Below are 18081 nucleotides of genomic sequence, written 5' to 3'. Positions count from 1 at the left end.
GTTCGTTCGTTCGGGTAAAATTTATGTTTCGATTTGGAGAAACTTCCTGGATATATTTAGTACCGTGTCATCGCCACCAGCGCTGTATACAATTGATAAATACGGCGTAAAATGGGAATCTCTACGGGCCAATATTTCAATGTGTAGCAAAAATATTATAATAAATCTTCCTCTAATGTGTCTATGTTCTAAAATTCTTTAATATGTTTAAAAATTCAAAAGAAATATCGCGTAATATATAATCTGAAAAATAATAAAAAATAATATGAAAAATAAAATATCTAATAAATAATAAAAAAAATAGATAATATGTACCCATATTAAAATTTAAAAAACATGACGCGTTTATTTTGGCGTCATATCTGGCTTGATTTAACTAAATCGTACTTTTTTTTCTCTGTAACCAAACTGCAAGCCAAGCTCGCAAAAAAGCCATTTGCAAGCGTTCGCAAATATTTGAACAGCAAAGAACTATTGGCAGACTTCGTTACATTCGGACATTTGACGGGAGACGAGCGTTTCGATCGTAATCTATTTTAGTTATTTCAAGGGTGCGGGGGGAGGGGGAGAGAATTGATCGTCCGTCAGAAACGTTGCGCAAATTAATATCAAGAGACACGGTAGTGTCTCGCGCCAAGTACACGCGAAGCGAGACCGCACCGTGACTCTTTTACGCGAACGCACGAGTTGCGAGTATTCGAGATTTTGATGAGATTATACCGTTAACGCACACACTCACCATAAATAGGCGGCCATTGTGGATGCGGCGGCAAAATGCTGATACGGCCGTGCGGGGACGGACGCGGAAGCAGGGATCTGCAAGCAGACAGAACAGAGACGTCCCTCAGAGAGCGTGTCGACAGAAATTTGTATGCGTCCGCGGATGCGTTAATGCTCTGCATGCGCCTCGCTCGCGTATATATGTATATACGCGAGCGATGCACCGCGGTCCATCGATTCGCGCGCACGGGTGCCACTGTGCCACCGTGTAGCCTTTCGCTCGATACCGTTGCACCCCGTTGCACCGCTATGCAAATCAATGGCGCACGTGCGGCACGAGCCCCCCTCGCCCCCCCCCCGACGCCAAAAATTCAGCGGGGATCAAACGACTTCGATATTGCGGAACAATTGTGTAATCCCATTTCATAAATCGGTACGGACTGATCACACAAAGCATATCTCTCTCGCAGTAATGTTTATAAATTTATCATTATTATATTACTATTAATGCATATATAGAAACGCTTGGCTATCGATTAAAAAAATATGAAGTTTATGAAAATTCCTTCTCTCTGATCACGGTGCATTTTGATGATTGATGATAAAATATATCGCTTGAATCGCTTCTATACACTATTAAATATTAAAGGATGAAATATAAACCAATACCTTAAGTTAAATAACAATTTGTTACTTTTAATTACCATGTGTATCGAAATTTATTATTTGAACACAATACAGTATTATTTTAACTCTATCGCGGTTTAGTTAAATTAACATATTAAGGAGGAGCAGTGACGACCTATAGAAACGGTTAAAAATTGAGTACAATTGAAGCTATAAATTTAACGATGTATTAACAGAAGAATTAAATTTTTTTTCTCTATCAAAATTTTGTATATATTTTTTTAAATTAATTAATATCTACATAATAAAAATATAAATTCCGAACCAACACGAGCTGCCGATACCATCTTAGTTTTACCAGAAACGTTCACCCGCTCGGCGCAATTCGTCGGTTCAATTACAACGGGAATAATTAAAGATTATTCTTTTTAATTTCGAGGGTCTTGTCACTACTTTCATAAATTAGGGATTAATTGCCGTACTCTCGGCAACTCGCTTCTTGTATCGCAGAATATTTAACGAAAGCCCTTGGGAGACGATGCGAATTCCTGTGCTACGCATAATTAAGTTATCGATCGTCTGGGAAATTGCAACTCAGCTATACACGACGCGCGTCGTGAAAAATGCACTGTCCTTGCTCGATAATTCGCATATGGCCTAATTATTCCCGAATTCTTCAACCCCGAAGATACGACGTATCTATAATACGTGGGAGAAAATAAACTAATTGGGAGTGGCACATATTAATAAAATACACAAGTACAGTTGTGTTTAATTCCAGAAGTCGCGTCTCCCTTTGACGGGGATGTTCTCGTCGATTTATTTCTGCGGGCGGTCTCGCCTAATACTCGTCCCACGAATTTTCGGCGTTGAGAGCTCTCTCTCTCTCTCTCTCCGTCCGTCCCGCGCAGGAATGCTGAAAAAGCAGCACAAGCGCGCGCTGGCCGGTGCGCGTTAATTCGAATATATACCGTGTCTAAAATTAATATAAATTAGCGCCGTCGTCCGGCCCGCCGGCCGGAATGCCAGCGTCGTTCCTGGTAAATTGAGACAAGTCGCGCGCGGTCCGCGACCACCGCGCGCGAGATGGTTCCAACTTAGGGCCAAGGCACGAACATTGCCGTAGCGTCTTACGCCAGTAACGTAACGCATGTAACGTATAATATGTTACGTTACGTTTTTCTCTATGTGCGTTTTCGTACGTTCGGCTTACGTGTGGCGTAAGGCAATTCTCACGTAACGTGGCGTAAGACGCTACGGCAATGTTCGTGCCCTGGCCCTTACTCTCGGACTAAAGCGCCTTATTATAATGGCCCCGTTGTTTCTGCCACCGGCGCGGCGTTCGCCAGATAGATTCGCACTCGACGGATTGCGAGCAAACGCGCGATATGAATGACGGTACGTTAATTAAATTACAAAATTCATAGGCCAGTTCTTTTTACGTTATCGTTTATATAAATCGAAGAAGGTTCCGTGAAGTCCTCGATTTTGCTGCCAAAAGACCGACAAAAGTTTGAAAATTATAAAAAGAGATCATCACGTGCCTTGTAATATGTACAAACATGTATTATTAACTTAATCATTTCGTTATAATAACTGATCCTCTCGAAATGTAAAATTTGCAGCGCATTATTATTGTCGGATGTGTACGTCGAATCACACTTCATCAGAGTCGCCGAGGTAATTCCGCGTCAATCGCCACCAGCATAAAAAAAAATATATAATCCGCAAGCCACAGTTGCGTTCCAACGCAACACGCGTTACACATAGAGCAACGCTAACCCGGATTGTTTCATTAACCAAGTTTCAACGCAAAAAGTTACAGTCCGTTGGCTTTGTGGAGCACATCACAGCAAACCGATGCACGCGTTTGGTTTCCCTGTATAAAAAAAAGAAACGACGGGAATATGAAGGGAATAAAACTCGCAAACCCAGTTATACCGACAAAGAGGATTACGCGATTCTCGCACTAAGAATCGTTTCGCCCGAAGAAGGCCAAAAGGTCAGGCTTCTCGAGTTACAAGCACGAGTAGCAAAGTTCACGAGACTAGTCGCTTTCGATCGGTTTTAATCCGCAACGAGCGAGCCGGGAAAGCGGCGCGGCGGCGCGCGGCGGCGGCGGCGGCGGCGGCGGCGACTCGTGAAAAAGCGTCCCTAAAGTGTCGTCGATGGCGAGCACAGGGCGAATCCGTTCCGAAGGGTCCCAGAAAGTCGTTTCGGAACGGCAGGGACATGTGCCGCCTCCGGCTGCTAGAAGGAACGATAAATAGCGTCGAGAAGCTACGAAGCTAGTCTTCTCAATTAAGGACGATCGACGTGAATTGGGCACAAAGTGCTCTCTCCGATCGAGACACGATAAATATTTTCTCAAATTGCCACGAGAGGAAGGTGGATCGCAGGTTTTCAGCAGTGCTTCAAATTGAATGCAAAATTAAACGTTCATAAATGGGGAATTCTTGCGAAAGCGCGAGAGCTCTTCAGTCAGATATTTGCGGAAGTATATACAAGTTATAACGCAGAAATCATATGAAATATTCATATCCCATCCTTTTCAGGGAAAAGTATAGTAACTGCACAAAAGTATGGAAATATTCTAGAAATAAACTTCCATCTCTAGAATTATAATACGTGCCTAAGTTTAAGTCGGAAGTTATTTACAAGCTCAGACATGATCCACTGTGTCATTTCTCATCTTCTTTCCTCATCGGACAATAGTTACTTCGACAGACGTAACCGAACTTGCAGAACCTCCGGAACATCGACAGATCCAAAATGATCCAAGATGGTCAGAACTCCATTTCGTTTTGGTGATCTCCCGAAATGGAATATCACATTCTATCGAAATCATAGTCCAAAATAAAATATGTTCAATCCATCAGGAAATAGAGAAAAGGATCAGAATATTGTGTCAAGTTGCGTAGAAATATTCTGCATATTTTTTTCGTTTTTAAATTAATTCTAATCAAACAGATCAATTTAATTCTAATTTAAAAAAATGTAGACAAATTTTGAGTAATAAAGAACGATTTATTTTTTACAAGTAATAAAAGTAATGAAATTTAATATTAATCGATCTCACCAAAATAATGATTCGCGAATTAAAAATTGAGAAACATTAGGTTTATTTGTACATGGTGTACAGTATTTTCGACCTACCACGTCGAACTGCGATTTCGCACTGCGGACGGAAGTAAACGAGATAGCAAACGTATCGATGTCTCAGGAGCGAATCGATAATACACAGTGATGCTGCTCGGTCGAATCAACGCGCGAGCTGTCTGTTATGAAAGGGGGACGGAATGTCGATTCAGATATTAAATTTCCTTGCACTCGGCATGTTCCCTGCAATGCGCGCGCGAGGCTCGTCACTATTTCCCACAGGACCCCGCCGGCTTCTGTCAGAATGCATCGCTCACCCCGTTCGCTTTTACGGTGTCGTTTTTACCCGACCGTGTTACAGGACTCGTATAATGGCCGACCTGTCTCAGGACGACGATGAGTGGTCCAGCTACGACCACGTCGTTGAAATGAAACTCTGTGCGTTTTTATTGCGATCGGAGAAGCAATTGTGCACGTGAAATGCACAATTTGCGCTTGCATTTAAAAAATATTCTGAATTCTAGTTCTGTTAAACAATTTACAATTTTAAAAGACGCATCAATTAAAGTCATTTAATTTCTTATTAAGTAATTAATTTTTACAATAAATTGCAAATTAGAAATTATGTATTACATTAAGATATGTATTAAGATATATATCATTTATTAATATGTATATACACATATTTAAAATATTTATTTCTAATTATAAGAAGTACCTTGTTATAAAAACAAAATATATTTAAAGCTCCGATATGATAATCTCAATTAATAAAATTTCTTTTACATTAAAATTATTTTTGTTATCCTTAGAAGAAACCCAAAAAAGACGCAAAGGCAGAAAAAGATAAAGAGATAAAAGTTGCCTTTTAAAAATTATGAAACAGCATCTCTAGCTCGATTCTCGTACAGCTAGAGATGTCCGAGACGCCTCAGAGCGTTCCAAGAAAATCGAATTTGCTCCCTCGACAAAGCGCAGTAAGTCGTAGAATTCTGACATTCGATTTCAAAGCGTTCTTTCGAAGCGTATATCCTTCGTGCATCTATGAGTCTTTCGTTTCTCCTTTTCAGTCGTTAGACACGCGTCTCCGTTCCAATAAGGAATTATATTTTCCTATCGAAAGGAGTCAAGAGGACTTTTTCTTGCTGCCAAAAGTCGAAAGACTATACGGCTTGTATTACTGCTTACCCGTGACACTGCTGTGAGTGTTGCGTTTAATATAAAAAGAAAATATAAGTATTAAATTTATTAAATCCCTCGCAATTAATTTTTTAATAAAAAAAACAATATCAAGAAAATTGAGAATAAAAATATTCTTGCAATTTACGAACTGATAAATGAGTGTATAATACTAGATAATAAGACATATCTCAGCGGAGATTTTGTTGCACGCTTTAATTACACTCGGCAATATCACAAGACATAACTTTTTCTCGTTGCGTTAGAAGAGAGAGGAATTAAAAGCGATATGGCTGAATGGCGGGAGAGATGCAAGAAAGTACCTATATCATTAAGCGAATCCGTCGATAGTGAGGAACGTCGGTAATTCCATGCTACGGCTTCGCCCAACGAAAGGGAGATTCATCCCTCAATCAGACCCCGCCCTAGAGATTTGTCAGATAAGAAGTTGTCCGCAATAAATTTCGCTTTCTCCCTACCTACCGCCTATTACTTTGCCGTTTTGCCCTTTTCTTTTACCTATCGCATCGACCGTTTCCCGTAACTCTAACTTCGACGCCGTACAAGAGTCTTGGAAAAAAGCGGATTAAAGAAATTAATGGAAAGTTGCGCTGAAAACTCCCCCCAACGTAAGGATTTAGTTTAAATCCTAATAGTCAACGTTTAAATTCCTTCCTGTTTCTCTCCAGTCTTTTCAGAATTCTCTTACGAAATGATAAGAAATTGTAATAGTAGAATTAGTATCACGTTTTAGATTAAATTTTGTGTCATTAAGATTTATTTCGTTTAAAAAATCAAAAAAAATTAATTCGTTAGTTCTTAAAAAAAAAAATAAAACTATAATTAGAGTTTGATGCAGACGATCTGTCATATTTATCAAATAAAATTGAAAATAAAATTTCAGCAAGATCAAAGTAAAATTGTCCCGCTATGGATTTCGATATATCATTTTTTTTTATTTAAAGAAAAATTTTTCAATCTTGTTTTCAAAGAAAGACGTTTTCCAATAAAAAAAATTACAATTTTTTGTATTAAACTAAAATCAAGCTCCATCTCCGGAAATTAGAAATTTCTCAGATTGAGTTCTCATCATAAATCCTTTTCAGTCTCACGCTTGTCTTGCGCAAAAGCATATAGGTACTACTCCATGCATACGTCATATATAACACTCGAAATCAGCACCTTTATTATTCTCTTGAAATATTGTAAGTAGAAGCAAAAGAGACCATGCGCGACTCGCCTTATTTACACTGAATTTTCGCATAAATTTTTTAAATACAATTATAAACTTTCTAAGTGAGAGTCTAACATTAGCGAGTTTGGTCCAACAATTGTTGCTCGCGCACAGAGCAAGTTTTAAACTCATTTACGAAGTCAACATTAACCCTTTACAGACTAAAACTCCCGAGGGATGAAAAAAACGAGCTGCTTTATATCATCCGCATACTTGAGAGAAGAATTATTATGCTGAAACTATTATACGCGCTTGATTTACAAGGAACAGGAATAGAAATACATCATTTTACGATGTTAACAATTGTCCAAATCCAAATTTTCCCTTTCGCAAACTTTCCCTTTCGGAAGATTCTTTGAAATAAACAATAACGGAGAAAGCAAATCGGAGTTATCCGGTTGAAACGACTACGTCGTGTAATTTCGAATCCCCGTCCACGTGTTTACTTAACCGTTACAGGAATTAACCGCGGGTTCACGAACTAATCGACGTAGTCCAATGGGGAGCGCCGGGACGCCCGTTCGCGAGACGCCTCCGCAAGCTCGAATTACAAAAGCTGCCCGGTGATTTAACGGTATCGCATCACCTCTTGGCAGTGTCCTCGGGTAATTCGAAACCACTGTTTTGGCGCCGACGGCGGCGACCAGCCGACTTGTGTACGATCGTAATAATGGCGCTAACGAGTTGACGCCACCGCGCTTTCCAGACCATGACGACGACGTTGCAGGCTAATGGTCATAACTCCGCCGTTCTGCCGTTGGGAGAACCTTGCGAATCAATTAACGTTAGAAGGGAGCTCGAACAAGAATCCATTTAACCCCTTAACGCGATTTAAATGCGCCAACCGAGTCTATGGCTGCAGCCGTAAACAGTCTTTAGAATACAAACAAAAATTGCAGTGCGCATATTAATCGGTTTGTAAAACTGTCTCCATATGATATATTTATATCATTAGATACGTAAAATGTACATAAATTTTATTTCGATGAGAAATAGTTTAATAAGAGTTGATTTTATAAGAAACAATCTTGATATATGTAATCTTAAGATGGATAATCTTACAGAGCTAAGTTTGGTTCAATTATAAATTAAATTAAAATGCATTACATTTTGCGTCTCGCTCTTCAAATGTCAGATATACTTAGAATCGAACTTCTTTTAAATCCCTTCGAGAAATCCAGTAATTTTTTCGTACAACAAGTTAAATATAATATTAGAATCTAAATATAAATTCAGGAACATAGTGCATAGCGCGTGTTGTGCGCAAAGCGCTTTAACGAGAACGCATTAACGACGGATCTCTCTGTCATTCCCTTTTCTCGCTTTAGAATTTTGCTCCTCAGGTATATACCGCACCAGGCCGAAGTGACGCGCACGAGCGTTTCGTTATTGAATGTTAAATTCGTCGGCGTTCTCTCTACCGTCACGGTAATTACTCCCAATCAGTATTCCGCGGACGGCTGCCAGAGAGGAACGTCCCACCTCATCACACCTCACCTCGCCTCACCCTCTCCGGTACGACACCGGTAATTACCCGACGATTCGCCGGGACGAGAAGACGAGATCAGTTGCGGGTTCATCGACCGAATTTTCCGAGGGGCAGGGAAGCACACAGAGAGGGAAGGGAAACCAGGCGGGTGGGCAACCGGAAGCGACTGGGAAACCGCGAATAATTGCGGCCTAGTAAGATGGACGGACGAAGGAACGGGCGGGCGAAGCGTCTTGAATAAATCGCGACGATAATTGGCAGAGAACGAAGAGCGACGGTTTCACCGCGGTTTGTTACGGTGGTTCGCCCGCGAGGTATCTGGTTGAACCGGCCACCCAGGCGACGACGGCGTCGTCAGCGTGTCGCGCTGATCGACGTCGCGGGACGCCGCCGCGCCGTGCCGCCTAATCGTTTAGCAGCTCTCTTGGGCTGAACGGGCCGGTGTCAGGAACGTTGGCGTTGATCACTCGCCGCGCTAACTCTGTACGATAGTTGTCACAAGATCAAGATAGTAGTCGAAAAAAAATGCAAGAGAAAATACTAAAATATTTCAAAATAAATGTGTGTTTAAAGTTAATTACAATATTATGAACTGCTGATACTCTCTGCGAAAAAGAGCAAAAATCTCAACCTATATATTTAGCAATGTCGAATGACAATTAAATTAATTGGATCATTGGATGCAGTTATGCAATAAGGAACCAAGCGCCATTTTCATAATTTTTAGTTCTGTATTGATTTACATTCTGTATTTGTGGACAAAAGACTTTCTAAAAACTCACGTAACATATAGAATTGTATTTGAGGAGGATTATATTTCGGTCATTATATTTGAAAGAAATAACGTTATTGGCACAGAATTTTATTTCTTCTTATTTCGCGAAATTGCGGTTCTAGCGGAAAGATGAGATTTTGGAGTTGATTCCGCATTGCAGAACTTCAATTGTAACTATTGTAGTTGCCCCAACTATTAAAAGTTGCACTCAGACTATACGAATAGAAATGTATTTTTATGTTCTTTTGATATTTTTATATTCTCGGTATTTTCGAAAGAAATAAGACAAAAGCGAATATAGCAGAGTCACATTTTCTCGGGATATCGCGCGTCAGCGGTATAACGATTTATTAGCAACGACGATCACTGTTACGGGAGCAAACGGCTGCCGGGTCGGTCGAGTAAAAGCGGGAGTACGATCCTCGTGGCCGTAAAAGCCGCGTCCTACAAGATCGTAAGCCTTTGACCATTACTCGTCGTCGTAAGAGAAAAAGAGATAAGGATAGGGCTACTTAATTCTGCAAGTAATGGTCGCCAGAGGAAGTAAAAGAAAAGAAGACGAGAAAAAGGCTCGTTAGCAAATCGTTAGCCGCCAACATTCCCGCCGATCCGCTGTTATCCGCGTTAATTACTGCGAGAGAAGTCGAAGATATATCTCGATCGAGGGAACATCAGACGACACGGAGGCGACAGCTGCCGCCTATCTAGAACGTGTTCGGATAAGCGCCAAACCGATTTCCTAGGCAGGTGTCTGGGAATCAGCAGAAATTTTGTCGACGACCTTTTTACTTCCGTCTGCGAATTTAGACGGATATAAATACTTAAGTAAAGTAGAGAGATTTATTCAAATTGAAGACGATTCATAAAAAACATCAATTTCTCGAGTAATCTTGTAATAAAATGATCTTCTAACTCGTATATATCTGCAGAGATTCTAACACTCATATCACTAATTATTCTAATAATGCTAATTAATAATAATTAAGAAAATATGTCTATATAACAAATAAAATTACAACAAAACTGTTTCGTGAAATTTTCGTTAAATACTCTTTAAGATCACGCAAAAAGCTCCAATTAAAATTACTTTTATAACAAAATTACAAAAAAATTATGTTCATTAAATTTTCGCTAGTCTTAATCGCTATATAGTCTTTAAGATCATTCCAAAAAGTTCAACTTATAATTACTTCTGCTAGTAAAATTTGTGAAGTAAATAAATATTGAGAGTCTAAATTTTATATTACTTCAAATACACCGAACATTTTATACTGAATATTCCCTACATCACGAGCTTTCATAATTTGAAATTAAATATATATGTGAGTCTTCGTGCGAAAAGCAAGTGGTAACAGAAAAAGGGGACAAAGTAGCGCAGAGAAGAGATCGCGATAGGAGCCAGACGAAAGAGCATTTCGTGAATTTCAAAAATGCCACCAATGTCAGCGCGGCAGACAGTGTTGCACGCGGTGCGTCTATTTATAACGCGGCTGCGTGCGAAATTGGACGATCGTCGCGAAAGAGACGTCGCGAGGCGGTCGCGAGCGTTCGATCGAATTCCCCGCTGAGGAGAGAAAAAAAGTTCCAATTTCGTCGCAGAGTTCGTCCTCGGGATGCGACGCGACAGTCACACCGCATATGTGGCAACTGCATCCCCGCATCGCGATGAAACATTGGACGGCATCGCCGGACACAAATCAGCGTCGAGAGTTGGCGCGAATTACGGGGAGTCTGCCGCGAGGAAAGAGCGGTTATACATTCAGAGGCGTGAACAAGCGCGACGGATACTTTGAATTAACTTAAGACCGTATGTGCGCGAGAGAGATACGTCTGTTTCGTCTGTGAAGATAATGGAATACCGCACGCGTGAGAGAATTTCGGCGCGAGTCCAATCTCGCGCGTTAGGTATGCGAATCCTGTCGCAAGACCGTACGCTATTCTTATAAAATTCGTACTGAAAGACACTTGTATATACAGAGAGAAAACTTAATTCAGTATTCAAAGCATCATTCTCTTTACTTCGCTTGAGTTTGAATATTTATTTGTTCCAATCAATTATTCAAAGACTTTAACTTTTCGATCAGTTAGACAAGGGCTTAATAATACCACGACATATATGCGCTTATACTAGAAATAATTTCCACAATCCTACAAATCCCGTCCTCGTGTCATTTCTCTAAAAGCGAAACTCTCTTTAACAACCAGAAGTCACTAAAAGCGCCGAGTACGGGCTTTTTCGTGTTCAGGCACACCGGGAAAACGATTCCTTTCCGTCGGATTTGCTTGCGTGTAGACGGAGGGAAGACCGGAGGATAGGAAAGCAATCTCGTTAGGCGAACGCGAATCCCGCTCCTCCGCGATCCGCCGTTTCACTCGAACTTCGGATATAAATTAAAGGCTATATATTTTACGACTGTACGGCACGGCGTACGGCCGACCGGTCCTGATGGAGGCAGGAATCCGTCTGCGGGTCCCGTCCGCACTTCCGTCCGATTTCGAAGCGGTAAAACCCAGTTCGTCCGGGAATATACACGAAACGCGATATATCTTACGAGCGACATAGAGACCGATTAAAGTCGCGTTTTACGGTCGCGCGACTACTCGTCGACGGGCTTTCAAGCTAAAGATTATCGCTCCATATTGCGTACGATCGACAAACTGAAGAAGGACATTTATTAATTCCTCGAAGAACCGTTACTCGACAGGTACTTTTAATGCTAATCCGTATATCAATTACGAAGAGCAAAACAATAAGATAATAAAAATAGATCAAATATATCTTTTGCATGACATGAATCGGTAGAAGGATCGATCGACAAAAGAGCTCTAAAACAATGCGCCAGCGAAGGTCACCGAGATCAATTCGATCGCTGCATCCTTCGGATACTCTGGCCCGCCCGTCAAAGACAAGAATTAGAAGAGAACCCGGCGATAAACGTGATACTTTCTCGCATACGTTACGGTTGCGCGTCGTTTGAGATGAGACAGAGGAGCAAAAGACAGACGTCGAGCTGAAGAGTGTCGCGTGCCGACGTGTCTTCGCTCGGTCCTCTTCTCTCTCTCTCTCCCACTCTCTGCTTATCCCTTTCGCTTAGAAGCCCGCTTTTCTTTCATTCCCTGTCTCTTCTTCACGCACGCACACTTTCTTTTTTTCTCTTATTTCCGTTCTTCTCATTCCACGCCGCGTTATGCAATCCGCGGACGAGCGAGGGGGATGATATTTGCGTCGCGGAATGCCGCTAATTGGCCAAAAATAAATACCCATGTCGAAGAATGTTACCCCTTTTCTCTCTCATTCTCTCTTCTTCCGTTCCGAATCGCTCTATTATCGACCCTCTCTCGCGCCGTCAGTCGCGTAATTGATCGGCCAGCAGGACATTTTCATCTATCGTATCTCATAGTATCCGTACGAAATCAAATAAAATAATTTCTTTAGATAAATGTTTAGTTTAAAAAATTTTTGGTCTTTAATTGTATAACAAATATATTGATGTATATATGTACGCATGTATCAATATAAATATTATACACATAACATATAATAAAATATTTACATTATTTTCACATATATTTACATATAATAGTATAATATTTACGACATGGTTTTATCCAGAGATGGAAAACATTTCCATTGTTGTCGGGAAAACAGATTACCCGAATGTGAGAGTAAAGAGCCGCTGCGACTGCTTAACTATTTAATAAATAACTCGTATACCATATTACACTGTTGGGAGAATTATGTGCGTTGCAAGGATCATTTAGAGTCTGCAAAGTGCATCGGTGGATTAAGCACGACTTCGTCGTTAATTCCGCTTAAATTATATATCCCCGTCCCTCCCTGCCCTTCCGCCCCTGTTCTTTTAGCCGCGGATTACCTCGTGTAAAACCGACGCCCCGGAAGATCTACGACGCGACGCACAAGGTGGTAGCATACGTTTGCGAGCCGCGAGCAACGTGGAGAGTTCTATTTGTAACGCGTAGAAGTGGCCACAACCTGTCGGAAACAAGATGAATCTCGGGGCAACGCCCACGCGATCTCCGAACCGTCGTTCGTAAATTTTCATCCGCGAAATGTCCCGTCGTCTCGTTTTGGCCGTGCGCGCGCACGCTCGCTCTCGCTTTTCTCCACGCCCGATAAGTGTACTTCTCCATAAGAATTACGAGATCGCTGCCCCTCCGAGCGAGGTGCGAACAGTCGCGTTTCGAAGCTTTCGATCGCCAGTAAATCGTGCGGTCTCGCTCCGCGATCTCCGTAGACGGTAGAAAAAGGAGAACCGAGAAACGCGGTGCACAAAAAATCTTCTTTCGATGCTATCGAATCTTCGGTCGACCACAATTTGAAATTTTTACCGGATCATAAAATACTGACACGTACGTATCGTATATAAAGTTTTATAGCTCCAGCCTTCGAATCGTTAAAAAAAACATCATCGTTTGAAAATATTTATTTAACAACATAAAAGTCTTACAAAACATATTCGAGTATACTATAAATTATATTTATACTATAAATAGCTAAAAATTACAAATTCGAATATTTATTTTAGTCTTTTATAAAAAATGAAGATGAAAATACTGAAATATATGCATATGGCTCAATCATTGCGCATTGAAAATTCTCAAAAAGAAAGTAAGCTTTTTTTTTTATTTTGGAAGAAAATTTTACTAAATCTTGCTTTTGAGTGAGATAAATTCCACAACTTAAATGCAACTTGTGGAATTACAATAAAGCACAAAAAGCACTAATGGGTGTCTTTAAAAGGTTACACTTAAGTGACCATAAAACCTATTATTCTCTCCGAAAAGGACCGAGAAAGATTAGTTAGCAAAAATAGTTCCTCTAAAACCCAAGTGGCAACACGATATCAGGCTGGCGCTTTTAGCGTTAAACGTGCGCTGACAATGCGCCGCGAGTACACTTTATCCCTGCACTTTATGTAATCCGTTCCACGGTTATCCTTATCACTCTCAATCCTATAACAATTCGTTCTAAACCAAGACAAACGCCCGGCTTCTGACCTCTGAAATAAGTCGGATAGCTGGAAATTCGGCGGATGGAGAGAAAGAATCTCAATCGGCGAGAAAATAGAAAGGATGCAAGTCCGCCTTCTGATATCCGCTTCGGAATGATCGCGCGGGTCTGAGAAGAAAAGAAGAAAGGAGAACGCGAAGGCAAAGGATTGCCGGAAGGAATAGGATAATAAGGCAATAGGACGTGTAGAGGATTCCGGTATCGTCTCCTTGTATCTGGGCAATCAAGAAAAAGGAGCGCGTGATGGCTGGTCAAACCGACGTCACGTTAGATGAATTCTCCCGGAGAATACGTCGGCGTTGTATGTTCTGACGTATACGCCTCCACAAGATGTGCGAGTTAATGACCGTTGCAAGGCTTTCTTCGTTCTACTGTTCGTTTTCCGGTTTTTCAGGAGAAGAACCGAAGAAGAGAAATAAAGTCAAAAACCTTCGCTCATCCATCTTCTTTGTGTCTCGAACTTTTAAGTACTCTTACACTCTCTCTCTCTCTCTCTCTCTCTCTCTCTCTCTCTCTCTCTCTCTTACTTTTAACATTGTTAATTTTATTGTTAAGAACTAAAAAAGCTATATTGTAACTCTTCACATTGTTACTCAATATTTCAAAATTAAGACAATATATAATATAATCAATATATAGTATTTTTAGAGTACGGTGTGATATAAAATTGATATATAATCAATTATTATCTATTTTTACAATTTTGCGAATAATGTATATTGTCATATACATATAATAAATACTTTTATATTTCTCACTTTTTACTCTTATATAAGATGTAACATTATATTTTATTAATACCGTATAAAATTACAATTAAACTGCTAAATTTGTGTGCAGTACTAGATCTTTAGATTCAAAGACAATACTTCTTCTGGGAGAAATTTAATAAAATAGAATACGCGAAAGATCTAATTGAAATTCCTTGAGTCACGTCGACGTGCTCCGTTCCTCCGTCGCGTACAATAACGTGCGTAACAGTTGCTGCGAATCCCCCGAAATGCGAGCGTCGCGCATTTCGCCAGATTCGCACGGAGCGCGCACTTGTTACTTACCGGCACGAGAAACTGCGAACACAAGCGACGGAGAGTTTCGGCGTCGTTCCCCGTCATTCGTCTCGAGTATAAGTATACGAAGGAGCAAGTATACAAAGTTGCGCTCACGTTCCTGCCATAATTGGCGGCGGAGAGACTGCCGTTCTGCGTCTATTTTGCCAATATCACGCGCGCACCGTGCACTCGTACGCGTCGCAAATCTCGTAGTAAATTGTGGGATACGCATGGAAATCGTCACGAGGCCAGTGGGAAAAATAAACTTCTTTCTCCCTTTTTGTTTTTATTTTTGCACGAGATATATTAGACGTTTGTTCCACATAATTTCTGAATGCATGCCAACAATTTTCTTCTGTTAATCAGAGAAATAGAAAATTTATGTGCAAAATATTTAAGTTTTTTCTTCTAATATACTTATAAATAGTGTTTCCATTTTAAACATATTTTTCTTTTAAAATTAATATCGCTTTATATATATTTAAAATTTACTTCAATTTATATATATATATATATTTTAAATAAATTTCTCCATATATATATGCTATGCATTGCTAAATTATTAATAAGATAAAAGAAAGAAACAACTTTGTCTTCAAATTATCTTTATACGGTTTAAAAGAGGTCTTTACTTCTTCAATCGTATACATCTTTAGTAAAGTTATACACGGCGTATAAAAAAAATCGTTATCGTGGAAGTGTAGAAGAGCTCGTATACTTGGAACGAAGAGCTCGTATACTTGGATCGAACATTGTTTTGCGAACAACTCCCACAACTTAATCGGTTTATAAACTTCCGTCGATTCAACTCGCCCGGTTTTATTGATGCGCTATGTGGCCACCTCGGCCGTATTATAGATATATATTATATATTAACTATATATATATATATATATATATATATATATATATATAAAATATATAATAACCGTAACGTTCTAATTAGATGTAAACAGTCCTCAGGAAACAATGCACTTTGAACCAATAAATATAATTACCTTCTTTTCTGTCTTCTTTTCATTCTACAAGTAACTGTATTTCAGAACACAATATTAAGACAAAAAGTTAGAACTTCTATTTATAAGACTGTACGATGAACGTACACCGAATTTCAATTATCTGTTTCTCATTTTCAACATTAAATATCAGCATAAATAATTAAATTTTAAGCTAAATTTCTAACAGCGCTTAAGAAATCAAATTTGCTTTTTTTTACATCAGACGAGTTGTCTAAAAGATATCTTTTAACTATACATTTCCTGAACGAGAATGAAAATAAACAGATTATTCGGAATTCCTATGCATAGCTTGCATAAAATATGCTAGTGAGAGTTAATAAAGACACGGTAAAAATGCACGTAAACTTTCGCATCTCGTTCTCATTTGACGGCAATAACAGTTAAAAGCGAGCGGAGTTTAGAGGCCAATATTGAAAAACACAGAAATTTAAATATCAGCAATGATTTATTTAAAATTGTAATTGTGTAATTGGAATTAATTTGATTACAAACAAAAATATTGATCAAACAAACTCGAGTAAAGTATCTTGCATTTATAGCGCATTGACAAAGCTTATGAAACAAATAAAATCATACACTTGTGTAAAATGTCGTTTAAGATTTTATAATTTTGCAGGAAACATCTCGATGCAAAAATTTAGCAAATTACGACAAAATATCATTTGCTATAAATAATAAGGAATTATTTAAAATATTAATAAATTACTATAATGTGATATTACACAAAATTGTTGCTTTCCAAAAAAAAGTTTCTTACACAAAGATCAATATTCTTATATAAAAGATTTATTGAAAATGAATAAAAATTAAATATCATATTTAATTCCATACTTGACGTTTATTAGTAACTATGTAACATGTACATCCTTTCGTGCAACGATTAGCGAATAAGCGCAAGAGAGATATCCATTGTAAATGCCAACATCGAGGCCAACATGCTAGATTTCGTTTCGTCGACGATGCATGGAGATACGGTTCTCGTCGAATCATGGCAAACATTGAGAAAAGGAGGAGACGTGAATCGAAGGGAGCTTGGCAACGGGCGCAATTGTCGAGCGCGTTTGTATAACGATAATGCTTGCGAGAAACGGCTTGTTAACGGCGCACGACTGAAATGGCGCGAACGAGGTGAGAATAGCGATCGAATCGGGTGGAGAGCTCGTTATTTCGCATATATGTATACCCGCGCAGCTGTGCCACTCTTATTACATGTGTATTTATGAAGTCTAGCCTAGAAATGTCCCCAGTTATTGACGATAAAATCTCATAAAGTGTCCTCGAATAATTCTCGTCGATGACATTTTTAAATAACCTAAATTTTCCAATTTACTTTACGACATTGAGGCATAATTTGAAAATTGTATTTCTCGATCGTATGGAGAATTGCTGAAGCAGAAGAGCACAAGACATTAAAAAACCATGCACACATTATACTATAACTAGATATTTACATCGGTGATGTATGACCTAATTTGATAAGTATCGACCTATCAAGCTCCGATGTACCTATATATCTTCTAAGCCGCGTGCGCGATACGGGAAATCGCACGCGATGCAAAGATATGGCTTCACCGCCCCTGACACATCGGAGACCCGAGGAGACGACGAAATTATCGAGGTCTCGTCGTGGACCGATAAAATATCTAATACAGATAATCCTCGTGTGGAGCCGGTATCGTAAAGAATGGCGGCGGGACGAACTTCGACGACGCCCGCACCCCCCACAGTCTGATTTATTTCCGGATTTATCCCTTGGCCGGCCCCTTTCCCTTGCGTATTCCGGGGTGCGACGTTTCGTTTTCATTTTATTGCGTCGCTTTGCAGAACATAAGCCGCTCTACGAACGACTCTCTGACGC

The 18081-nt window shown here is 39.7% G+C and overlaps 1 protein-coding gene across 1 annotated transcript in view; it reads right to left on the bottom strand.

Moving 5' to 3' along the window:
* Nucleotides 1-18081, bottom strand: part of LOC143903733 (uncharacterized) — a 94384-nt gene that overhangs the window by 5380 nt on the left and 70923 nt on the right. Inside the window, exon 4 of the mRNA XM_077417594.1 lies at nucleotides 740-816. Within this exon, the coding sequence (XP_077273720.1) occupies nucleotides 740-816 (77 nt within the window). The remainder of the gene's footprint in view (nucleotides 1-739; nucleotides 817-18081) is intronic.

The sequence above is a fragment of the Temnothorax americanus genome, unplaced genomic scaffold (genome assembly GCF_048541705.1).
Source record: "Temnothorax americanus isolate GAGA-0224 unplaced genomic scaffold, ASM4854170v1 Scaffold5, whole genome shotgun sequence".
NCBI classification, from domain to species: Eukaryota; Metazoa; Arthropoda; class Insecta; order Hymenoptera; family Formicidae; genus Temnothorax; species Temnothorax americanus.
This window is presented reverse-complemented; position numbering and strand designations above follow the sequence as displayed.